This window comes from Macaca mulatta, chromosome 3 (genome assembly GCF_049350105.2).
Source record: "Macaca mulatta isolate MMU2019108-1 chromosome 3, T2T-MMU8v2.0, whole genome shotgun sequence".
NCBI lineage: Eukaryota > Metazoa > Chordata > Mammalia > Primates > Cercopithecidae > Macaca > Macaca mulatta.
This window is the reverse complement of record NC_133408.1, coordinates 15362654-15388090: the sequence shown is the minus strand read 5'-3', so window position 1 is coordinate 15388090 and position 25437 is coordinate 15362654. Positions and strand designations below refer to the sequence as shown.

The following is a 25437-nucleotide window of genomic DNA, read 5'->3' as shown; positions in this document are numbered from 1 at the left end:
ATTTATGATAGTTAAAATGTAGCATTTTATTTTACTACTGTTATGTATTTTTCTTCTGAGTTTAAAAGCACGCATGAAGCTGACCCTGAATTTATCTTGCCAAGTGGAATCCAAGTGGAGACACATTCTTGTATGCAATGATCTAATTCAGCCCATACTGTCTCCTCAAGGGAGGGGAGAATCTCTGGAGGCTTGAAAGCAAAGGAGGCATTAAGTCCTTGGGAAGATGAGTTACAGCTCTGTCATTATAAAAGAAATATTTCTGCACTGAGAGTCATAACTCTCAGAGTTAGAAAATGTGCAAAATGTCAAACGTATTGTCATATTTAAGTTTTAGAGCTTTCAGAAATGTCGAAAGTGCGGCAGAGCACTCTGAGGTGTGCCCCTTCATTCATTCATTCTGTATTTCATACTCATTATGAAATAATGAAATAATATACTCATTAGCTTATTCCATGAATATGTATTGTGCACCAATTGTGTGCTAGGTGTGTTCTAGATTAAGGAAGACAGAGAACAAACCAGTCTCTACCCTTATAAAGCTTATATATCAGCAGGGGAGGCTAAAAATAAATAAATGGGTAATAAATATGTGTGGTATTTGGTAATGTAAAGTGCTCTAAAGAAAATAAAATAAATTGGGACAAGGGGATAGAGAGTAAAAAGGTTTTTTTTTTTAACAAATAAGATTATTTTAAAAACTTTTCATTGTGATGTAATTGTAGATTCACACACAATTGCTAGAAATAATACAAAGAGATCCAAATAGCCCACATGAGTAACTTGTGTGACAGCCACCACAGTCAAGATGCAAGACAGTTCCCTCACAAGGTTCCCTTGTGCTGCTCCCCTGTAGCCACAGCCACCTCCCTTCCTCCTGCTCTCCCCAAGACCTGTCAGCTACCACCCTGTATCATCTATAATTTTGTCATTTCAAAAATGTTATATGTAAATCATTTTTTTCCCCACAAAGCATAATTCCCTTGAGATAATCTGAGTTGTTTCTTTTTATTGGTGAGTAGTATTCCCTGGTGTGGATATACTGCTGTTTGTTTCACCATTCACCCACTGAAGGACCGTTGTTTTATTCAAGTGACCCATAACAAAGGACAATAGGTGGATGAATGCACCCCCACAGTTGGGAAAGGCAGACAGTGCTATCTTTGAGCCTGATGAGAGCCTGAGGAGCTGGAGAACTGCTGGTCTGCTGCCACTTCACTGTATTAGTCAGAATAGACCAGGTTATGCTGCAGTAACAATCAGCCCCCAAGTCTTAGTGGCTCAGGACCACAAAGGTTTATTTCTCACTCATGCTACATCTCAATTGAGAGTTGGATCAAATGTTGAAAGGTTCTGCCCAGCCAAGGGCCCAAGGCTGATGGAGCAGCCACCATTTCCAGCATTTCTGGTTCATGCAGAGGGAGAAAGGGAAAGAGAAAGAGAAGCTCTTTCACCAGCAATTAAATCTTCCACCAATCTTCCAGATGTAAGTGGAAGCTTTCTAAAACATGGCACATGGCTTCACCCAACTAAAGAGAATGGGGCAGTGCAACCCTACCATGTGTGCTGAAAGTGAAAAGCCAGAAATATTTGTTGATTAGCGTTAGCATGAGCCCCACACAGCTGTGGGAAAAGGAGCCGACGAACACAGGTAGGTTAAGAACACAAGAAAATCAGTCTCATTGCTTCAGAATCATACCTTGTTTTTACTTTCAATAATATTATACAATCTTAGCAGGTTGAGCTCTAAGTGGTTTTTTTTTTTTTTATTGTGAAAATTAAATTTAACCTTAAAGAAGCAAGAGTTGCAGTTCTGAAGATGTTAAAAGATAATCCAAAAGTAGTCCCAAAGAAGACATATTAAAAATGTTCCCAGCAATTTCAGCATCACTGGAATTGCCGTCCAACCTCACATAGCTCCTGCTTTGAGCAGACAGCTTTGCGTTGGCCTTAAGCTCTGTGTGTGCTTGTTAAAGATCTTCACATTCCTGTAGGACTTTGTTGTCTTGACTTGTCAAGCATGAATTGCATTTCTATATCTGATTTTCTAATTAGGGAATCTGATGCTCTCCCCATCTGCCCCTTTTTGAAATAACTATTGGGATATAGAACTATCTTTTTTCAACTAGGATTGAAATCCTTTGAGCCAGGTCCCAAGTGAAGTGTTTGCACATGATAGATGCTCAGGGAATCTAGGTTGCTGACTCTGGTGTTAACGTGCCTGTGTGACCTGGAAAGGTGGCCCGTAGATTATTTTGATGGCTCAGGATTGGGAATTGTCCTGACCCAGTAGGGCCCAGAGCAGTGCACCAGCTGCTGAGGCAGCCCAGGGAGTCTTACCTGGTTTATAGAGTGAATGTCTTCAGGTTTGAGTATCAGCTGCTGCCCTTCTGACAGCCTCCCATTTTTCCCATCCTTTGCATCCCATCAAGTTTATCTCCTCTCCCTTCCAACCAGCCTGGCCCTGCTTATATCTGAAAATACTAGCTTACCAGTAACATGAGTAGCTGCCATTTATTGAGTGATCCTTTGTAGGTGTTTTTCATGTGGTGTTGTTTTCATACAGTCCTGCAAGGTAAGTCCCTGTTTACTAGTGAGGAAATTGAGTCTCAGAGAGATTAAGTCTGCTTGACTGAAAACCTAGATTTTCCTACCATGCTGTGTTATTTCACTCTTCTCTGATTTTGTTTAGTATAAGATGCACCCCCCTACAAAAAGTTGGAGGTATTATCTATTGTCTGTATGTCCTTATGTTTTGAGTAATGTCAATCCAAATAGAAAATATGCCAGTTTTATTGTGCCTCACTAATGCACATCTTTACTAATTGGATGACTCTGTCATTCATATTTGTTTTTGTTTTTGTCTAAGACAAGGTTTCACTGTGTCGTCCTGGCTGGAGTGCAGTGGCACAATCATGGCTCACTGCAGCCTCAACCTCCCAGACCAAGCAATCTTCCTGCCTCAGCCTCCCAAGTAGCTGGGACTGCAGGCACATGCCACCATGCCCAGCTAATTTTTTTTTTGTGGGGGGTATTTTTTATAGAGAGAGGGTCTCCCTGTGTTGCTCAGGCTGGTCTTGAACTCCTGAGCTCAAGCAATCCTCCTGAGTCAGACTCCCAAACTGCTGGGGTTACAGGCATGAGCTACTGCACCTGGCCCTGTCACTCATACATGTAATTATCATATCTATTAATTCCACTGCTCTTTTTGAAGATTAAGTTGGAAGATTTTTTACCAAACTTGAGTTGAAAACAGCATTATTGCCCTTGTGAATCCACAGAACACGCTTCCAAAGAACTGCCCTTCATTCATCTGTGTCATGCCATTTGCAAACTTAAGCTTCGAGGGCCTTTCAAAGTCTCTCTTGTACACACTTTCTTTTTGCTTGTTGGCACTTGTATGTCACAGAGTAGCAAATGCCTTTTATGGCTGAGCAATTTTTCAGACTGCTTCCCTTTTCATCACTACACCACAACGCTGGCATTTATAATACATTCCAAGCAGTCAGTTCAGGTGATGATGGTTTTGTGCCGTGAATTCTCCAAAGTCAAGCTGGAGGAGAAGTGTTAGCTTTCATGAGGGTTGAGCCAGTGCTAATGACGATGTCCAAGAAGGCACGATGATCAGATGATCAAACAGTTCTTTAGCTTGGGAAGTGATGAGGAGGGAGCTTTGAGCGCGGAGTAGTCTCTATTTGCATCTATCCGGCTACGCTAATGTGAAAAGTCTGATGACTTTGCCTGTCACCTGCGGCCGTTTCACTGGGTACCGTGTTTAGGTGCTCACACAAGCCAGTCCAGACTTTGGAAAGCTGATGACTCGTGAAAGAAAGTGGGGTTTGCGATGGAGGAAGGTGTGCTGCGTGTTACATTGAGCAGGGTGGTATATTTTTCCAGGCTTGAGTGGAGAACCTCAGTGTTATCTCAGAGAGGTAGAGGGCGGCATGTGGCCTGTGGCCATGCCTGGCATGGCTTTCCATGATGGTGAGGAATATTTTAATCTCTTTTGCTCATAAGGCATAGGGGTTTTCAGGACCCTAAAACAAACTTCAAAGAGCTCTAAGGATATTCTCAAAGTCCTTTTTGGATAGTAACGCAATGTCTGTGACGTCCAAAGGAAGAAAATTCGTCAGTGGAGATTTGAACTAAAATTACTTGCGCTCATCAGCAGTTTTTGAGGATGCAGAGTGCTCAGTTATGAAAATAGAACAAAAATGCACATCCAGTTTGTCCTTAGCACTTCTGGTTCATCATACTTTGAAAAAGCCTGGACTGTTGCCCAAGTCCTTTGAGGCAACCCTGGGTTGTTGCCCAAGTCCTTTGAGGGTAAGCAACAGCAATGTCTCAGAAAACATTAACTCAACAGCCCACTCGCTCTGATTCATTAAGCCCTCATCTTCTTTATCTGACCAATAGATGCCCCCAGTTAAGATCTAAGTCACTCTTGCAATGCAGGGATGTTAAGGGAAGCAAATAGAGATTCTGCAAAGCAGAGATCTGTTTGATTTTTGAGTTATTAAAGAACATGGATGAAGCTGGAGGCCATTATCCTTAGCAAACTAACACAGGAACAGAAAACCAAATACTGCATGTTCTCACTTATAAGTGGGAGCTAAGTATAACCAAGAGGACACCATGGACACCAAGAGGGGAACAATAGACAGTGGGGTCTACTTGAGGGTGGAGGGTGGAAGGAGAGAGAGGAACAGAAAAAATAACTATTGGGAACTAGGATTAGTACCTGGGTGATGAAATAACCTGTACAACAAACTCCCATGACACGAGTTTGCCTATATAACAAACCTGCACATGCACACCCGAACCTAAAGTAAAGGTTAAAAACAATTTTTTTTTTTTTTTTTTTTAGAGTTTTAGCTGGGTATCCAGCGATAACACTTACAGTGGTAAATGTACCTCATGGTCTCCACGCATGCATTTCTACCCACTCCACTGTTTTTTTTTTGTTTGTTTGTTTGTTTTATTTTTTTTTTATTTTGAGATGAAGTCTTTCTGTGCTGCCCAGGCTGGAGTACAGTGACATGATCTCAGCTCACTGCAACCTCTGCCCCCGGGTTCAAGCAGTTCTACCACCTCAGCCTCCCAAGTAGCTGGGATTACGGGTGTGCACCACCATGCCCGGCTAATTTTTGTATTTTTAGTAGAGGTGGGGTTTCTCCATGTTGGTCAGGCTGGTCTTGAACTCCTGACCTCAGGTGATCGACTCACCTCGGCCTCCCAAAGTGCTGGGATATAGTCGTGAGCCTCCGCTCCTGGCAATATTTCCTTTTTTCAAAATTTCAGTATGTTTTTGGGGAACAGGTGGTTTTTGGTTACATGGATAAATTCCTTAGTGGTGGTTTCTGAGATTTTGGTACATCCATCACCTGAGCAGTGTACACTGTACCCAATGTGTAGTCTATTATCTCTCGCCCCCTCCTACCCTTCCCTCCAAGTCCCCTAAGTCCATTGTGTCATTCTTATGCCTTTGCACCTTCATAGCTTAGTTCCCACTTGTAAGTGAGAACATACAATGTTTGGTTTTCCATTCCTGGGTTACTTCACTTAGAATAATGATCTCAACTCCATCCAGGTTGCTGCAAATGCCATTACTTTGTTCCTTTTTATGACTGAGTAGTAGTCCTTGGTGTGTGTGTGTATATATATATATGACACATATGACATAAATATGTATATGACACATATATATCATATATACAGTCACATTTTCTTTACTTTTTTTTTTTTTTTTTTGAGATAGAGTCTCACTGTGTCGCCTAGGCTGGAGTGCAGTGGCGTGATCTCGGCTCACTGCAATCTGCCTCCCGGGTTCATGCCGTTCTCCTGCCTCAGCCTCCGCAGCAGCTGGGACTACGGGCGCCCGCCACCATGCCCGGCTAATTTTCTGTATTTTTAGTAGAGACGGGGTTTCACCGTGTTACCCAGGATGGTCTCGATCTCCTGACCTGGTGATCCACCTGCCTTGGCCTCCCAAAGTGCTGGGATTACAGGCGTGAGCCACCGTGCCTGACCATATGTCACATTTTCTTTATCCACTTGTTAGTTGATGGGCATTTGGGCTGGTTCCATATTTTTGCAGTTGTGAATTGTGCTGCTATAAACATGTGTGCAAGTGTCTTTTTCATGTAATGACCTATTTTCCTTTGGGTAGGTATCCAGTAGAGACTACCCACTATTGAAAGGGAGATGACCTGGTAACCTCTTCAACAGGATGGGAACCCACCCTGGTGGTGGGTTGACCATGAAGGTTGACCTGGCTGCATGACCTAGCAAAGATTATTTCTCTTGAGTTGATTCTGGCATCACAACTGGCCCCTTTTTTGATGGCCTAATTTTTACCCTGCAGAAAATGGGTTGAAAAAAGGCTCAGCATTTCCTCAAGAACAATGTTAAAATGACAACTTAAAACTTTTGAGAAAGTAAGACGTTTTATGACTTCTCCTTGCAAAGAAGATTACCTTAGAACACTGAAAAAATAACTTTGAAGAGAAGAATGGAAAAATTGGGGGAGCAAGCACATTATTATTTTCTGGGGTTTATTATTTGGTATGTTGGAAATCAAGTACAAAGCTACATAAAAGAATTCTTTATATTGCAAGAACATTATAGCAATACTTTGTAAAATAAGGGCTAGAGCATAAGAAAATATCACAGTCCCACAAGTCAAGCAAGACAAACCGTCTGCATTTTGAAGTCATCCCTGACATTCTTTGCCTATATGTGGGTATGCTGTATATTCTCCTACAATTTGGTAGCCTTAGAAGAGCCTTCATGGGCTGAGTGTGGTGGCTCACACACTTAATCCCAACACTTTGGGAGGCTGAGGCAGGAGGATCGCTTGAGCTCAGGGGTTTGAGACCAGCCTGGGCAACTTGGCAAAACCCCATCTCTACCAAAAAAATTAAGAAATTATCTGGGCGTGATGGTGCATGCCTGTAGTCTCACCTACTTGGAAGGCTGAGGTGGGAAGGTCACCTGAGCCAGAGAGGTCAAGGCTGCAGCGAGCCATGATCGCACCTCTGCACTCCAGCCTGGGCGACAGTGTGACACTGTCTCCAAAATATAAAAAATAATGAATAAAATAAATACAAAATAAAAGGCTTCATGTGCATTATAAACGCATTTTTACCTCTCATACAGTTGTCTCCATTGTTATTATTTTAAAGTATGCAAATATTCTGCTTAGAGACGAATTAGCTTATCTCTAGTGCTTGAATGGACAACAAGTGCTCTGTAAATATTTGCGAAATGAAAGGAAACCCAGGGCATTTAAAACATTATTTTTGGCCAGGCGCAGTGGCTCACGCCTATAATCCTAGCACTTTGGGAGGCCAAGGCGGGTGGATCACGAGGTCAGGAGTTCAAGGCCAGCCTGGCCAAGATGGTGAAACCCCGTCTCTCCTAAAAATACAAAAATTAGCCCGACGTGGTGGCAGGTGCCTGTAATCCCAGCTACTCAGGAGGCTGACGCAGAGAATTGCTTGAACCCGGGAGGCAGCCTGGGTGACAGAGCGAGACTCCGTCTCAAAAACACAACAACAACAACAACAACAAAACATTATTTTTCCCTGGGATGGAAGGAAAAGGGGTTGTAGGGGTTTTATAGGTTTTCAACAGTTTCTTGTATCTTTTCCTTACACACTGTGCTCAGCATGACTAATGTGATACAGTGAACTTCAGGTGGCTTGAAAAAGAAAGACAAAATATATTAGCATCCTGTCCATCTAAGCAGTCCCTAAGAGCCCCCTAAGAGACAGTGCAAAAGGAGGCACCCATCAGGCGGACATGGGTTCACAGTGTGGTTTTCACTAGAACTTTTTACACAAACTAGGATTTTAAAGTCTGGGTCACTAATGCAGAGGTTTCCTAACACTTTAACAAAAACGCGTGGCGCTCTGGTGTCTTGACAGCCTGATTGACTGCGCTGGGTGGGCGTGGGCTCTGTGCAGCCTGGGCGAGGCATCAGCGAGTTTGGAGAAGAGGTGGGCGGCCACACAGAATGGCTTTAAAAGAAAGGATCAGAAAGCAGGACCTCTCTGGCCTCTTGAGACTCTGAGTGTCCTGTGGTCCCCAGTTGGGAGGTCTAACTTAGGATGCCTGTACACTGCTGGCTTCTCCCTGAGTACCCAAAAACCTTCCTTGCGAGCAGGCATTTTCTGTTTATTTTCTTTCGTTCCTGCAAGCCTGTCAATAGAACATCCTTTTGGCTCACCTATAAGCAACAAGAAAAGGCCACAGGTTGTCTTGGGAAACACAGGGGATGGGGAGACTCAAACTGGTTCTTGCTTTATCATGCACCAGTTGCTCCCCTTGGACAGAGAACTTAAATTCTTTGGATATGTGGTGTGTATTTTTTTTTTTTTTTTTTTGAGACGGAGTCTCGCTCTGTTGCCCAGGCTGCAGTGCAGTGGCGCGATCTCGGCTCACTGCAAGCTCCGCCTCCCGGGTTCACGCCATTCTCCTGCCTCAGCCTCCCGAGTAGCTGGGACTACAAGCGCCCACAACTGCGCCCGGCTAATTTTTTGTATTTTTAGTAGAGACGGGGTTTCACCGTGGTCTCGATCTCCTGACCTTGTGATCCGCCCGCCTCGGCCTCCCAAAGTGCTGGGATTACAGGCGTGAGCCACCGCGCCCGGCCTGTGGTGTGTATTTTTTAAGGAGAGAGAGAGAGGGAGAAACGGGATTTTTCACACCCCTCCTGTCTGAAGGGAGGTGGGGCTGAAACCAAGCTCTATGAATCCTTGAATCAGAACCCTGCCCAGAGACCCAGAGATCACCCCAGCAGTGGCTCGGGATGGGCAGGCGAGGTGGCGAGTCCCCTGTGTTGGTGGCTTTCACTGGTGTCTGCGTTCAGCCTGTAACATGCGCACGTTCTTTCCCGAATGTCTCCCAGGTGCCATCAGTTTCCTGCGCTCTCTCCTGGAACCGGATCCTGTGAAGAGGCCAAATATTCAGCAGGCACTGGCGAATCGCTGGCTCAATGAGAATTACACGGGCAAAGTGCCCTGTAATATCACCTATCCTAACAGGTAATTTCGTGTACCCAGAGGGACTCCTCGGGAGAGATGGGGCCTGTCCTATAAGCCCCGAGCAGTTCCGGACAGAAAGCTGTCCGTGATTGAAGGAAAAGCCATGTTCTCTCTTGGCTATCTCCCCTTCCCACTAACACCCACACCCACACATCCACAAGAGGAAGCGTAGACAGGACCACCGTGTGCTGTTGTGCCCTGTACCCTGCAGGGTCACCTGGAGGAGGAGTGAATGGAGGCTGACATCCAGGCTTTGAGGGTCTGCGTCTTCCCAGGGGGTGCCTCTTTCTAGTTCACACAAAGGGACCTTTGAGACTAGCTGTGGCTTGAGTGTGTGTGTGTGTGTGAGAGAGAGAGAGACAATGTCTATGTCTGCTTGGGTCTCCGTGTGCATGGTTGTTGTGTCTGTGTGTATGTGTTGTGTGTCTGTTTCTGTGTGTAAATTTGTGTGTGTGTGTAGGTCTTTGTTTTGTTTTTTGATACACAGTCTGGCTCTGTCACCCAGGCTGGAGTGCAGTGGTGTAATCTCAGCTCACTGCAACCTCTGCCTCCTGGGTTCAAGTGATTCTCATCCCCAGTCTCCTGAGGAGCTGGGATTACAGGCACGTGCCACCACACCAGGCTAATTTTGTGTTTTTAGTAGAGATGGGGTTTTACCATGTTGCCCAGGGCTGGTCTTGAGCTCCTGACCTCAAGTCATCCGCCTGCCTCGGTCTCCCAAAGTGCTGGAATTTCATGTGTGAGCCAACGTGCCCAGCCAGTCTTTGTGTGAATGTGTTTGCGTGTGTGTGATCAGCTCACGAGCCCACCTGCCAACATCAGACAGAAACACATGGGATCACCCCTCCCTTTCCAAACCACCCTTAGATGCCTTCTTCTGTCTTGTTCTTGATGTTTATTTCAGCCCTAAGACCCCTGCTTTAAAATGTGGGAGGCAGGAAGGAAAGGCATAGGAGTCACTCATTTCAGGCCGGGTGTTCCCGTGGACTTTCTGTGAAGGCTCCACTTTATCAGTTTCCATGAGGAGGGTTCTTTAAGCAAAGTTTGCAGACAGGAACCCACAGCATAGGAGCACTGACAGGTTCCCTGTGGCAGCCCATGCTTCTCTGTGTTGGTACGCTAACTACAAATTCAAAAACATTTCTCTTTTTTTTTTTTTTTTTTGAGACAGAGCCTCACTCAGTCACCCAGGCTGGAGTGTAGTGGCATGATCATAACTCGCTACAGCCTCCACCTCCTGAGCTCAAGTGATTCTCCCACCTCAGCCTCCTGAGTAGCTGCGACCATAGGCGTGAGTCACCATGTCAGGCAATTTTTTCTATTTTTCTGCAGAGAAAGGGTTTTGCCATGTTGCCCAGGCTGGTCTCAAACTCCTGGGCTCAAGCGATCCTCCCGCCTCTCAAGGTGCTGGGATTATAGGTTTGAGCCACTGCGCCCGGCAAAAACATTTCCTTGTATATTTTTTTCTACTCCTTTGTCCTGTTTCTAACTAACCTGAGCAAGGGAATGAAGGCCCTTATTTTGGCTGTCTTCATGCAAATAAGGAGACCACATGGGCTCAGTACCTTCTAAGACTGGGACCCACCTTCCTTCTTCGTTTAGAGCTGGGGTGTCTTGTACGTTTGACCAGGCTTGGATGAAGGCAGGAGAACCACTGACCCAGAGGGGCAGATGGGAGACTGAAAGGGCAGAGAAAAGGGTGTCCTGTGTAGTCATAGTTTCAATGCCTAGAAAGGTCTAGAAACACCCGGCAAGCCTTATGAAAGCTGAAATGCTGAGTCCTTCAAAGAAGATGGCCAGGCAGGGCTCTGCTTGGGATGGAAGCTCTAGAAAAACTTTAAAGGGGCGTGGGAGTCTGCATCCACACTTCAGTGCCAAATTTACACTCACCGTGCCCAGAGAGGAGGTGGTTTCACTCTGTTGCCATCTAGAATTCTAGCATTTGGCTCATGGGAGGTAATTTAAACAAAGTCTAGGTGACTTAGGTTACCAAGGGAACCTGGAAATAGATTGCTGTTTTCCAATAACAGCTCGATGTGGGCCAGGATCTGAAACAGACACCAGAAATACTACTCTAAAGCGAGGCAGGGAGCAAAGCTGAAAGGACCTTGCCTCATTATCTACACTCATGATGGAGAGCAGCACGCAGGTACGCTTTCTGTTAAAGGAGGGGGCCTTGGTGGCGGCCACGTGAGTCATTAAGCTCATGTAATCACCGCCTAAATGAGCATAATCAATCCACTCAATGCGGCAGCTGCTGGAGAAAGTGGAGCTGGTGTGAGAAAGACGGTGTTTCCCCTCCTTGCTGGCTGCATCTTCATTCACAAAGAATTAGGAGGCGACATCTCATGTTTGTGGCTTTCCCACAGTTTGCAGACAGACTTTGATAGATTAAAACATAAATTCAAACTCCTATCCTGTTGTTGCCAGATTAGTGTAATGGTTTTTGCATTTGGACTTGGTCAGCAGCATGATGGCTGCACATGAAGCTGGTTCAGTGGACTGTAAAACGGGCTGAGATCTCGCGTGCTAAGGAAAACAGCACTCCGTGTCTTCTGTTTATGCGAGGCCCATTGCTCATTTCATGCTAGAGGCAAATCAGTGTTTGGTTTTTAAGTAGTGGAACCAGAATTATTCTTCTTTATTTTTCTTTTTTAAGGCAGAGTCTCGATCTGTCGCCCAGGTTGGAGTGCAGTGGCACAATCTCGGCTCACTGCAACCTCTGCCTCCTGGGATCAAGCGAGTCTCCCACCTCAGCCTCCTGAGTAGCTGGGACTACAGACATCCACCACCATACTTGGCTGATTTTTGTATTTTTAGTAGAGACAGTGTTTCACCATGTTGCCCAGGCCGTTCATAAACTCCCGGCCTCAAGTGATTCACCTGCTACAGCCTCCCAAAGTCCTGGGATTACAGGCATGAGCCACCACCGTGTCTGGCCTGGAACCAGAATTCTAAGCTGTTGGGGGAGGTACATGTTGTTTACAGTGTTTATTTTGAAAAACCTTTATCTTTAAGACAAAAAAAATGTGTTTTTTATATTTATTTTTCTGGTTTTACTGGCCTGTAGATAAAGGGAATGAGAACATACAAGCAGAGAAAGGGTATTTTCTTTATAAAGTATATTTTGTAGTGTCCCAACATACCTAGCCCCAGATGGATTTTAAGTGTTGTCAATAGTTTCCTTTTGAGAAAGTAAGGAAAAGAAAGGTCTCACATTTTACATCACTCTTCTGTCAAGCCTTCTCCTGTGAAGTCATTTCAGCTGCCAAGTTGATCTCTAAAAGCAAAGAGGGAAATGTCTTTGAAAGTAAATCTTTTATGAATAAATGTTTGTGCCAGTCAGTCAACAGATGTTTGCTAGGTGCCCGGCTCCCCTGCTGATTCAGGTGCAGACCTTTTTTTTCTTTTTTTTTTTTTTTTTGTTTGAGACAGGTCTTCCTTCGTAGCCCAGGCTGGAGTGCAGTGGCGCAGTCACAGCTCACTGTGACCTAGAACTCCTGGGCTCGAGCAATCCTCCCACCTTAGCTTCTATAGTAGAGGGACTGCAGGCATGTGCTGTCATCCCCAGCTAAGTGTTTCTCTTTTTGTGGTAGAGATGGGGGTTTTGCTGTGTTGCCCAGGCTGGTCTTAAACTCCTGGTCCCAAGCAATCTCCATGCCTCAGTCTCCTAAAGTGCTGGGTTTCAGACATTTGTACAGAGCCAACCTTGCTGCCTCTTTCTGTCTCCCTGCAGGGACCTGGACAGTCTCTCCACCCCTCCAGTTAGCTTTGGAACTGGTGGGAGGGGAGGAGGTTACAGGCAATACAAGACAGAATTAGACCAAATTAGATCCATGGTATCAAAACAGATTGCGTGTAAATTTGCGCGATTCAGATAATACCTAGTATTCTGGAACGTTGTACCATTCTCTGTGTCATCCAAACATGCAGCCATATACAGATTCGATAAGTGATACTGGAGAGCACCAGGTTTATGCATTGTTTATTGGAAAACGTTCAAACTATTCCTCTCAGTCCAGAGTCAGTTGACCATTTACATTATGGCAGAGCTCGTTTTTGAAGATACTGGACATAAAAGGCAGAGATGGGGTGTCTGCCCCTGTGCATACCCCTCCTTTCCAGTATACCCCAGTATCCTTTCCAGTATACCCCAGTATATATGGGGTATACTGACCTTTCTTCAGAATACCCCATGCCCTCTGGGGGTGCCCTGCTCTTGGGGTTCCCAGGTATTTCCAAACCACTGTTCACTCTGCATTGTTTTGATAGACCTCAAGTAGTTATTTTAAAAAATGAACATGTTATTAATATACTTTTTAAACCAGTAATCATGCCCATCCCTCTCCCACCTGTTATCTGGAATGTGTAATTTCGTGGCAAACAGGAATGAGGAAGGCTGATCTCACTGTTTGTTGGGTGTGTTTTCATTTGTTTGTTTTTTGGGACGGCACTTAGGCAAATGGAGCAGAGGGAGAACTGATGTAGGTTACACCGACCGGTGGCAGGCAATGGTCAGGAGACCGCGTTCTGCTCTCGGTGCGCCTGCCAGCCGGCCGTGTGAACTGGGCAAGTTCTCTTCCTACAGGAGAATTTGCATCGTCTCCTCTTCTTTACAATTATGGGGCTACCCTGTGGGGTTTCTCTGGGCATTATAGCTCTGAGGTTCCATCCAAAATGTCTTCAGACCCCTTGACATGGAGGCTAGCAGCTCTCCAGCCAGATAAGCTTGCTTTCTACTTCGATTGCCCTCTTTGTATTACTTTATTTATTTATTTATTTATTTTAAACTTTAAGTTCTAGGGTACATGTGCACAACATGCAGATTTGTTACATATGTATACATGTGCCATGTTGGTGTGCTGCACCCATTAACTCGTCATTTACATTAGGGTATATCGCCTAATGCTGTCCCTCCCCCTTTCCCCCATCCCACGACAGGACCCAGTGTGTGATGTTCCCCACCCTGTGTCCAAGTGTTCTCATTGTTCAATTCCCACCTATGAGTGAGAACATGTGGTGTTTGGTTTTCTGTCCTTGCGATAGTTTGCTCAGAATGCCATCATTCTTTGTATCACTCTTAAGGGATGTAGAATGTTCTTTTGACACAGCCCCACTACCAACACACACACTCCCTTAGAGCCCTCCCCCTGGTTTCTCAGTCTTTGTAGCCATTGGATGATGGTGATGATGATGATGATGATGGATGTATCTGTTTATTTGGGAAGCAGTGAGCCTCTAGACATTGAACCCAGCTGCTGGTTCTTAATTCTAGGGCTGTCACTTCCTGTCTCTGTGACCCTGGGCAAGGTACTGACTGCATTGCTGTGGGCTTTGGTTTCGTTATCTGTAAAGTTGGGATAGTGATAGTACCTACTCATAGGACTATCAGGATGACTAAGTGAATTTACATTCTTTCTTCCCCACTGGGAGGGTGAACAAATGAATGGGTAGATGAATGAAGCCTGGTATTTCTTTGCCAATGTGTCCCAAGGAGTTTATCGTCACAGTACCCCTGTGAAGTAGCTTTAACTGTCTTCCTCTGAGAGCACCCCACTTTGCAGCTGAGCCCTGGACCCCCCATGTAAGAACTTACGAGCTCTTTCTGTTCCTCTAAACATGATCTGGCTAGTTCCTGAATACCTTCCTTTTCCACCCCAAAAACTAGAGTCCAGGTGGCTTCTGTCCATGGCAACAAATACATTTTAAGGAAAGAATGTGTGATCATAAGGAAATCTGGGGGACAGTTGGGAGATTTAAATATAATCTGGGTATTAGCTAATATTAAGTGATTATTAAAATTTTATTGGGTATGTTGATGGTATTGTGGTTCTGCAGGGGACATCTTTGGATTTTGAAGGTGCACACTGAAGGGTTAAGGGGTAAAGTGTCATGATGTTTGTAATTTAAAATACTTCAGCAAAAAAAAAATGCAAGTATGGCAAAGTGATCACTGGTACATCCAGATGATGGTATACGTAAAGTGATTGTACTATTCCTCCACTTTTCTGAATACATGAACATTTTTAAAATAGAAACTCAAGTCAATGAATGAATGAGTGAATGAATGAAGCTGATTCTGCCCAGGGGGTCTGTGTGGGACTCTCCGTGAAGGGCAGGGGTGACTGGCCCTCTCTCTCTCTGCGCCTGGCAGGATTTCTCTGGAAGACCTGAGCCCAAGCGTCGTGCTGCACATGACCGAGAAGCTGGGTTACAAGAACAGCGACGTGATCAACACCGTGCTCTCCAACCGCGCCTGCCACATCCTGGCCATCTACTTCCTCTTAAACAAGAAACTGGAGCGCTATTTGTCAGGGGTAAGTGCGACCCTAGAGGCGGTCATCTCTGCTGTCTGTGGAAAAAAGCTCCTACACCCAAAGTGTTTCTCAGTTACTGACACTTGATCCAAGCTGCTAATTTAATCTAATGTGAGGCTGAGTTTTCTGAATGTGGGATAAAGTCATAGCTAAACCTGCTTCTCAGGGAGTGCCTTTTATCTGCAATGTTTTTCAAATACTCTCCCACCAAGTTAAGCCCTGGGCAGAATTAGGAGGGATTCAAGCCTCTTTTCCCTTCAACAGCTTCTGTGTTGCCTTTTTTGTTGTTGTTGTTCTGCTGCCTCTTAGCTCTTCGGGTTCCCCACGCTGTGGGCATTGGAGGGTTCTCTGGTCATAAAACTTAGGTAGCAGTGCCTCCCGGGCATTTGTCTCTAAACTATGGTACTATATATGGACTTCCCTGGCCTGACTCTGACACCTTCCCTCAGTCAGAGTGTCAGAAAGTCCAAGTGTCCAGTGTCACCTGTGAGGTACATTTGGAGTTTCCACAGCGTGGGGTGGATGGTGGGACCGTGACACCCTGTCCCCTTCATCGTTTTTGCCACAGGCAGTTTCTGTGTGCCTGGGTAAGGGAATGTATGTGCCTTAAATCGTCTCTCTCCAAATGGACAATGGCTTAAAAAGAATTCTGCAAATTGGATCCAAGACGATATGGAGTCTGCATACAGTAGCTCATGCTTTTACTCAGAATGGTGGGTGCTGACCAGCTCTAACAGAGAGTCAGCTGAAGAAATTCAGAATTGCCAGGAAGCCCATCTGAAATTTTACTGAGTGTTCATGGTCACGAAGGACCATCTTCACCCTGGGCCTGTTGCAGCTTGACATCTGATGACGTGGAGTTGTCACTGTTAGGAAGACGTTTACCATCCAGAACGTGTGCTATTTGAAGTCACGTGATAACCCAATATGTCACCAAATTTTACTAGAAAATAGGCTTAGAAACCTTTCTGAGGTTTCTGTATGAGAGCTAAAGATGAAAAATCTACCAGCAGTTGGGGAAATGATATTCTCGCTGGCATGGTGGAGATGGCCAAATTAATACCCAGAGGACAAGGTGGTCTGTGTGTGTCTTTTGTTAGCAAATCGATTTGGGAGCCATCTAGAAAACATTACTGAACAGACGAAGATGCTCCTTGGGAGGTTGGTTAAACATTTGGATGAAGGTACAGATGTTTCTGAGCTGATTTAGCTCAGAATACTGGCCAGATTTTGCTTCCGCAGGAAATTATCCACAGAACTACTTTTTTTTTTTTTTTTTGTGAACCACCAAAGGAAAGATCTACATGAGAAGAAATACTTTCAACAGTAAAAAGCTTTAACAATGTTTTATGGAGGAAAAAACGTGCTCTGTACGATAGGGTGGCACCTCTTTGATGGGGACAGAGTCAACGCTTTGAGTTAGATTTCACAGATGGTGTCACGGTGGCTGCCTTCCTCATAGAAGGCTGCTGGAGAAGAGATGTCAAATCCAGAAAGACAGGACTTTCAACATATAGTATATTATTTATTTTATTTTATTATGTGTTGAGGAGAGATTAAGAAAATCTCTTGTATCACACAGCAGTTCTCTGTTCTCTCATCACGAGGAACATAAAAGACATGCTGGACTTGAAGTTGCTTCTCTCTCATTTCTCTTTTTTTAATTTTTTTTTTCTTTTTTTTTTTTTGAGACAGAGTCTCACTGTGTCACCTAGGCTGGAGTGTAGTGGGACGATCTCGGCTCACTGCAACCTCTGCCTCGCAGGTTCAAGTGATTCTCCTGCCTCAGCCTCCTGATAGCTGGGACCTCAGGCACGTGCCACCAGGCTTGGCTAATTTTTGTATTTTTAGTAGAGATGGAGTTTTGCCATACTGGCCAGGCTGGTCTCAAACTCCTCAAGTGATCCTCCTACCTTAGCCTCCCAAAGTGCTGGGATTATAGGCGTGAGCCAAAGCACCTGGCCCTCTTTTTTTTTTTTCTTTTGAGATGAGGTCTCACTCTGTCTCCTAGGGTAGAGTGCAGTGGCATGATCTCGGCTCACTGCAACCTCTGCTTCCTGGGTTCAAGCTATTCTCCCACCTCAGCGTCCTGAGTAGCTGGGACTACAGGCATGCACCACCATGACCGGCTAATTTTTGTATTTTTGGTAGAGACGGGGTTTTGCCATGTTGCCCAGACTGGTCTTGAATTCCTGAGTTCAAGCAATCTGCCCACCTTGGCCTCCCAAAGTGCTGGGAATACAGGTGTGAGCCACCATGCCCCGCCTCATTTCTCTTTTGTAAAAAGACCATATTCCCCAAACTTCTTTCTCATACTTTAAAATTTCTATTTATTATATATCTTATAGTGTACATGATATATTCATACAATGTTACATGCTTATAATTTATAAATGCATATATTGTAGGTGCCTGCTTACAAGTTTTTCACACATAAGGGATCAGGGTCATACCATTTGGACACCACCATGCTATAGAGGATAAAAGTTAAGAATTTAAATAGTCTTCAGATAAAAGGAAGAAAAGAGGGTTAATGCACTGATTTTCTTTTTCAGGTGATGAATACTGTTCAAAACTTAGTTATTCAAATGTGTTTTCATGAAACTGACTATATCATAAAGTTCATGATTTCACTTATTAGAGAATGACATTGCTACTCTCCCAAGTAAGTTAACAGTTCCGAACACTGTTCTTTTGGTGGAACTAGTTCTTCGGGTGCTGACCAAGTAAGATGGAGGGGTCTTCGGTTTTAAAAACCTTTCCTATAGTTACTTCCACATTTAGAGATACAAGCTTTTGTCAGTCACGCTCTTCTTAAACAATCAACATAGCTCATGCCAAGCAAGAGAGACATTTTGTCTGAAGCTTTTTTTGTCTTTTCAAAACAAAACAAAACAAAACAAAAAGAGTCTTACTCTGTCGCCCAGGCTGGAGTGCAGTGGCACAATCATGGATCACTGGAGCCTCGACCTCCCGGGCTCAAGCGATCCATCTATAGTCCCAGCTACTCAGGAGGCTGAGGCAGGAGGATCACTTGAGCCTGGTAAGTCGAGGCTAATTTAATTTTTTGTAGAGATGGGGTTTTGCCATGTTGCCCAGGCTGGTCTCGAACTCCTGGGCTCAAGTAGTCTGCCCGCCTAGGCCTCCCAAAGCACTGGGATTACAGGCATGAGCCACTGCGCCTGGCCTAAAGCTCTTAGGCTGTGTCCTGATGTGCCTGGATGTATTGCCAGCTGCTGCATTTCTGCCTGTCTCCTTTGCCCAGTATCAGGGCTGGGAGTGTTGCAAAGCAGAGCAGGGCTTTGTCTTCTGAGAACATTCTCTGGAAACTCAGCTGGTGTCATTCTAACTGGAAAAGGTTTGGGGGTAGTTTTCAATTAAATTTATTTAATTGACCAAAAAAATTGTATATATTTATCCTGTGCAACATGATGCCTTGAAATATATATACATTGTGGAATGGCTAAATCAAGCTAAATAAATATGTATAACCACACAAATTTATCATTTATTTGTGGTGAGACCATTGAAAATCTACTCTCTTAGCAATTTACCAGAATAAATACACTGTTATTAACTATAGTCACCACATTGTTCAATAGTGTCTTGAATTTTTTTCCTCCTGTTTAACTGAAATTTTGTATCTTTTGACCAATATCTCTTCTGCCCACTTCCCCCAACCCCCTTCAGCCCCTGGTAACCATCATTCTACTCTCTACTTCTATGACCTACACTTTTCAGATTCCATGTATAAGTGAGATCATGCACTATTTGTCTTTCTGTGCCTGGCTTATTTCACTTAGCATTATGTCCTCTAGGTTCATCCATATTGTCAAAAATGACAGAATTTCTGCCTTTTTTAAGGTTGACTAGTATTCCATTATATATATGTACCACACACTTTCTTTATTCATTCATCCGTTGATGACACAATAGCCATTTCTTGGCTATTGTAAATAACGCTGCATTGAACATGGGGTGGGGGTGCATATGTGTCTTCAACATACTGATTTCATTTCCTTTGGATATAGACCCAGATGTGGAATTGCTGGATCATATAGTAGTTCAACTTTTAATTTTTTGAGGAACCATACTGGTTTCTATAATGGTTGTACTAATTTACATTCCCACCAACAGTGTGCAAAGGTTCTTTCTTCTTCATATCCTCTCCAACATGTGGTATCATCCATCGTTATGATAAAAGCTATTCTTACAGGTGTGAGGCAGTATCTCATTGTGGCTTTAATTTGCATTTCCCTTATGATTGGTGATATTGAGCAATACCTATTGGCCATTTCTTTTTTTTGAAAGGGAGTCTCACTCTGTCCCCAGGCTGGAGTGCAGTGGCGTGATCTCAGCTTACTGCAACCTCTAGCTCCCGGGTTCAAGCTATTCTCCTGCCTCAGTCTCCTGAGTAGCTGGGACTATAGGCACGCACCACCATGCCCGGCAAATTTTTGTATTTTAAGTAGAGACAGGGTTTCACTATGTTGGCCAGGCTGGTCTCGAACTCCTGACCTTGTGGCCCACCTGCCTTGGCCTCCCAAAGTGCTGGGATTATAGGCATGAGCCACCACACCGGGCCTAAGTCGTCTTCTTTTTTTTTTTTTTTTTTTTTTTTTTTTTGAGATGGAGTCTGGCTCTGTCACCAAGCTGGAGTGCAGTGGTGCGATCTCGGGTCACTGCAACCTCTGCCTCCTGGCTTTAAGCGATTCCCCTACCTCAGCCTCCTGAGTAGCTGGGATTACAGCCACCTGCCTGCCACCATGCCCAGCTAATTTTTATATTTTTAGTAGAGATGGGGTTTCACCAAGTTGGCCAGGATGGTCTCTTGACCTCGTGATCCACCCGCCTCTGCCTCCCAAAGTGCTGGGATTACAGACGTGAGCCACCGTGCCCGGCCTGGGCCTAAGTCTTATTTTTTTTTACTTTTATTTTGTTTGAGATGGAGGTTCGATCTTGTTGTCGATCTTGTTGTCCAGGCTGGAGTGCCATGGCGAGATCTCCACTCACCTCAACCTCCACCTCCCAGGTTCAAGCAATTCTCCTGCCTTAGCCTCCCAAGTAGCTGTGATTATAGGCATACGCCACCATGCCCAGCTAATTTTGTATTTTTAGTAGAGACGGGGTTTCTCCATGTTGGTCAGTCTGATCTTGAACTCCTTACCTCAGGTGATCTGTCTGCCTCGGCCTCCCAAAGTGCTGGGATTACAGGCATGAGCCACTGTGGCCCAGGCCTAAGTCTTTAACTCATTTGGAGTTGACTTTTGCAGATGGTGTGAGATGGGGTCTGATTTCATTCTCTGTGGATGTCCAGTTTTCCAACACTATTTATTTAAGAGGATCTCCTTTCCCCATTCTGTGTTCTTGGCAGCTTTGTCAGAAAGTAATTGACCATAAGTGCATGGATTCATTTTTGGACTCTCTTTTCTATTCCATTGGTCTATGTGTCTCTGTTTTTATGCCAGTATCATGCTGTTTTGGTTTCTACAGCTTTGTGATGTGTTTTGAAGTCAGGTGGTGTGATGCTTCAGCTTTGATCTTATTGTTCAAAATGACTTTGGCTATTCAGGGTCTTTTGTGGTTCCATACAAATGTTAGGATTTTTTTTTTTCTGTTTCTGTGAAAAACATCATTGGAATTTTGACAGGGATTCCATTGAATTCATAGATTGCTTAGTATACTATGGACATTTTAATCATATTAATTCTTCCAGTCTATGCAATCTTTTCATTTACTTGTGTCTTCTTCAATTTCTTTCATCAATGTCTTACAGTTTTCAGTGTACAGATCTTTCACTTCCTTGGTTACATTTGTTCCTAAGCATTTGATTTTTTTATGGCTGTTTTAAGTGGCATTGCTTTCTCGATTGCATTTGTGAATAGTTTGTTGTTAGTGTATGAAAACACTATTGATTTTTTGTGTATTGATTTTGCATTCTGCAACTTTCCTAAATTCATTTAGTAGTGCAAACAGTTTTTTGGTGGAGTCTTTAGGGTTTTCTATATATGAGATCGTGTATCTGCAAACAGGGACAATTGAACTTCCTTTCCAATTTTGATTCCTTTTATTTATTTATTTATTTTAACAATTTCCCAAACATTTTTATTTTTATTTTTCCTTCTACTTTTATTTTAAGTTCCGGGATACATGTTTAGGATGTGCAGGTGTGTTACGTAAGTAAACATGTGCCACGGTGGTTTGCTGCACAGAGCAACCTATCACCTAGGTATTAATCCCAGCATTCCTTAGCTGTTCTTCCTGAGGGTGCCTTTGATTTCTTTCTCTTGCCTAAGTGCTCTGGCTAGGACATGCAGTACTATGCTGAATAGAAGCGGTGAGAGTGGGCTTCTTTGTCTTATTGCTGAACAAGTTGTCTGTGGGGATTAATTCACTCTAGTTAGAAACACCTGCTTGCCTAGAGTGTGGATTCTCAGACCAGTTGTGAGTTTTATGATGTCTGTTTCACATTTAATGCTTAAATCATAGGGCGTACCTAGTCTGAGAATCCATACTCTAGGCGAGTGACTGTTTTTAACTAGAGTGAATTAATCCCTACAGACAACTCAACTGCTCAGTAATTTCCGCACATGGCTAATTTAATTGTACTGTATGCACTGTCCCGGTTATTAATCTTATCAACCAATTATTTATACCCCTTGTATAATTTTGAAGCTCAATCTAATGAACTAAAAAGTAAAATATTATCGCTTAATGGCCGTTTCTTCCCTTCTCTCTTGGTTTCCTCTTTTTAAAACCACGAAGCATGTATTTTAAGATAGAGAGCCTGGAAGGGCATTTGTTAACTATTTGTTGGTTGATTAATTAATTAATCCGTGTTTTTATTTCACCCATTTCCAGACAGGATTGCACCTACCTCAGCTTCAATGCAGTTGTTTGTCTTCTTCTTTGAGCTATGTTAGGAATTGTCGTGGCTTTCATTTGGGTGGTAGTAGTGGGGAGCAGTGTGTGTGTATGTGTGTGTGGTGTGTGTGTGTGCACTGTTGTTTTTTGTTTGTTTTTATTTTCTTGAGAGACGCAGTCTCACACTGTCACCCAGGCTGGAGTTGCAGTGGCATGATCTTGGCTCACTGCAACCTCCACCTCCCGGGTTCAAGTGATTCTCCTGCCTCAGCCACCCAAGTCGCTGGGATTACAGGCATGTGCCACCACATTCGGCCATTTTTGTATTTTTACTAGAGACAGGGTTTCGCCATGTTGGCCAGGCTGGTCTCAAACTCCTGACCTCAGGTGATCCACCCACCTTGGCCTCCCAAAGTGCTGGGATTCCATTAGCCACTGCGCCCGGCCGTGTGCTGTTTTAAAATAAAGCAAACAAGCAAGATCCATGTTCTATGTAGTGGTCCAATAAAATAAGTTATTCTTTCCAGCTCATTTTCTTGGTTTCTACATACATGTTTTTGAGTAGTCTTACTGCACAGATAAAAGAACTGAGGCCCTGCAAGGGGCAGCATTCTACTCAGGGTCACCTGGCCCTTTGCTGGCAGTGATAGTAACACAAGTAGGTGACCCGACTCTGCGCCCAGGGCTCACCCCACGCTGCATTCTGCATGCAGGCCATCCTGGGGTGAGACTTTATGTTGCAATTTACTGGCCTGCCAAACATTTCCAGCATTCTCTCAGCCAAGCGCTGGTTTAAAAATTAATGACTGCTTAATGGACATTTCTATTTCTGAGAGTTGAGCTGTGCTTTTTCTTTTCTCCTCTGGTAGAAATCTGACATCCAGGACAGCCTCTGCTACAAGACCCGGCTCTACCAGATAGAAAAGTACAGGGCCCCCAAGGAGTCCTATGAGGTGAGTGATCCCTGAAGCCAACCTCAGGGTCTCTTAGGAAGGGTGGATTTCCATTTGCAGAAATTGGAAAAGAAACCAATTACTGTAGGACACTGAAGTAGCAAAAGACACATACTTACACTCATAACGGAGCCCTGGAGAAATGGTTTACAGCGGAACCGGCTTCGCGGTGTCTAAACCATGGTTCTCAGCTCTGGCTGCATGTTAAAGTTGCGGGGAGCGTTTGAACATCTGGATGCCCAGGCTGCTCCTCAGACCAGTTCCATCCAATCTTGGGAGTTGAGACTCAGGTATCGGGAGTTTTTGAAGCTCCCTGGATGTTCCAGTAAGCAGCCAAAGTTGAAAGCCACTGTCAGGATCTCCCAAAATGAAAATGAGATGTTTCAGTGTTTCACTCACATGTGAGTGAAACTAGCAAAAACTGATCTCATAGAAGTACAGAGTAAAACTGGTTATTGGAGGCTTGGAACGGCAGGGGGAAGGGACGGTAGACAGGGGCTGCTTAACGAACATGAAATTACAGCTAGACAGAAGGAATAAGTTCTGGTGTTCTGTGGCACTGTAGGGTGACTGTAGTTAACAATAACTTATTATATATATTCAAAAAGCTAAAAGAGGATTTTGAATGTTCCTAACACAAAGAAGTGATAAATATTTGAGGTAATAAATATGCCGATCACCCTGATTTGATCATTACATATTGAATACATGGATGGAAATATCACTCTGTCCCATAAAAAAGATGTATAATGATTATGCATCAACTAAAAATAAAAGGAAAAAAATGCAAATGCTAGAAAAAAATGAGATGCTTAAAAATAGAGCTGAGCGTAACACGTGGCATCAGAAGAAAGTGAGATGAGGACCAGGAAAGTTTGGGATCACACAGGCTTTCTTGGCCAGCTGTCCCTGGTGACCTGATATAACCTGGGACGTACCTAGAGAAAAAGACCACGGCTCTTTGATTTCGGAATGAAAACTAGACCCCTGTGGCAAATCGTCTCAAATCTGGATCCCACATCCATGTTTATTAGGAGACTGTGCCTGTGAATTCCAGATCCAGGGAGGGGGCCAGGGGTGGGGTGTGACCTCGGGGCCCCTCATTCACTTTTTGCCAAGGGAGCTCTTCTTTCTCTCAGCGATTTTCCTCGGAACCTCTTCCCTTTCCCCTCTGGAGCCTCATTATGTCCCCTGAGTGTCCTTGCCACGGGAACCTCTCTCCTGGGACACCCAGGTCTATTAGTCTGTTCTCACGCTGCTAATAAAGACATATCTGACACTGGGTAATTTATAAAGGAGAGAGGTTTAATGGACTCACAGTTCCACATGGCTGGGGAGGCCTCACAATCATGGCGGAAGGTGAATGAGGAGCAAAGTCATGTTTTACATGGCGGCAGGCAAGAGAGCTTGTGCAGGGGAGCTCCCCTTTATAAAACCATCAGATCTTGTGAGACTTATTCACTACCATGAGAACAGTATGGGGGAAACCGCCACCATGATTCAGTGATCTGCACCTGGCCCCGCCCTTGACACATGGGGATTTTTACAATTCAAGGGGAGATTTGGGTGGGGACAAATCATATCACCCACCCAGAAGTTCCTTCATTTGAGAAGGGATCAAAAAGGGACCCTTTGTCTATGCCCCAGTGAGGCCACTGGGCCTGGTCTCTCCTCTCTTTCCTTTTCCGACGTAAAGTTTTCATCCTGATCCCATGAGCGATGCACATCGCTCTGGAGGGATTCTTCTCCGGGCTTGTCTTGCATGCAGGACTGCAGTGGAGCATGGTGGTTACTGGGGCCCACACTGGGCTCCTGGGCAGCCAGTGAAGCAGGTGTCCAGGGACACTGATGACAGGGAGTGCCCAGCTGCAGGGCCCCGTGTGTGAATGTGACGGGAGCTCAGGAGAGGGAACTACCCCAGCATCGAGGTGGGCAATGGCACGGGTCTCCATTTCAGACAGACCCTGGGGCAGAGGGAGAGGAGAAACTGGCAAAGACGAGGGCTGGGGGGTGGTCGGGCAGGGGGTGGGGCAGTCAGAAGGCAGTGATGCCAGCGGGGGACCTGGGGGGCCATGGGAACAGAGGAAAGGTCACACAGAAATGGTCAGCATTGTCTACTGGGCAGCTAGTTGTCCTGAGCATGTTAGAAAGAACAGCTTCGTGAAGTGCCAAAGGCAGCAGAGAGGTTGCGTGGATTTGGGGGTGGGAAGGGGGAAGTGAAGTCCGTGAGCATGTACCTGTCCGTCAGTGACACTG

At 44.6% G+C, this 25437-nt stretch overlaps 1 protein-coding gene across 2 annotated transcripts in view; it reads left to right on the top strand.

The window, feature by feature from the left end:
• Positions 1–25437, top strand: part of HUNK (hormonally up-regulated Neu-associated kinase) — a 128617-nt gene that overhangs the window by 86722 nt on the left and 16458 nt on the right. For both annotated transcript variants that reach the window (XM_077995849.1, XM_002803166.4), the window contains exons 6-8: positions 8912–9047; positions 15202–15364; positions 23098–23181. In XM_077995849.1, coding sequence (XP_077851975.1) covers positions 8912–9047; positions 15202–15364; positions 23098–23181 — 383 coding nt within the window. The remainder of the gene's footprint in view (positions 1–8911; positions 9048–15201; positions 15365–23097; positions 23182–25437) is intronic.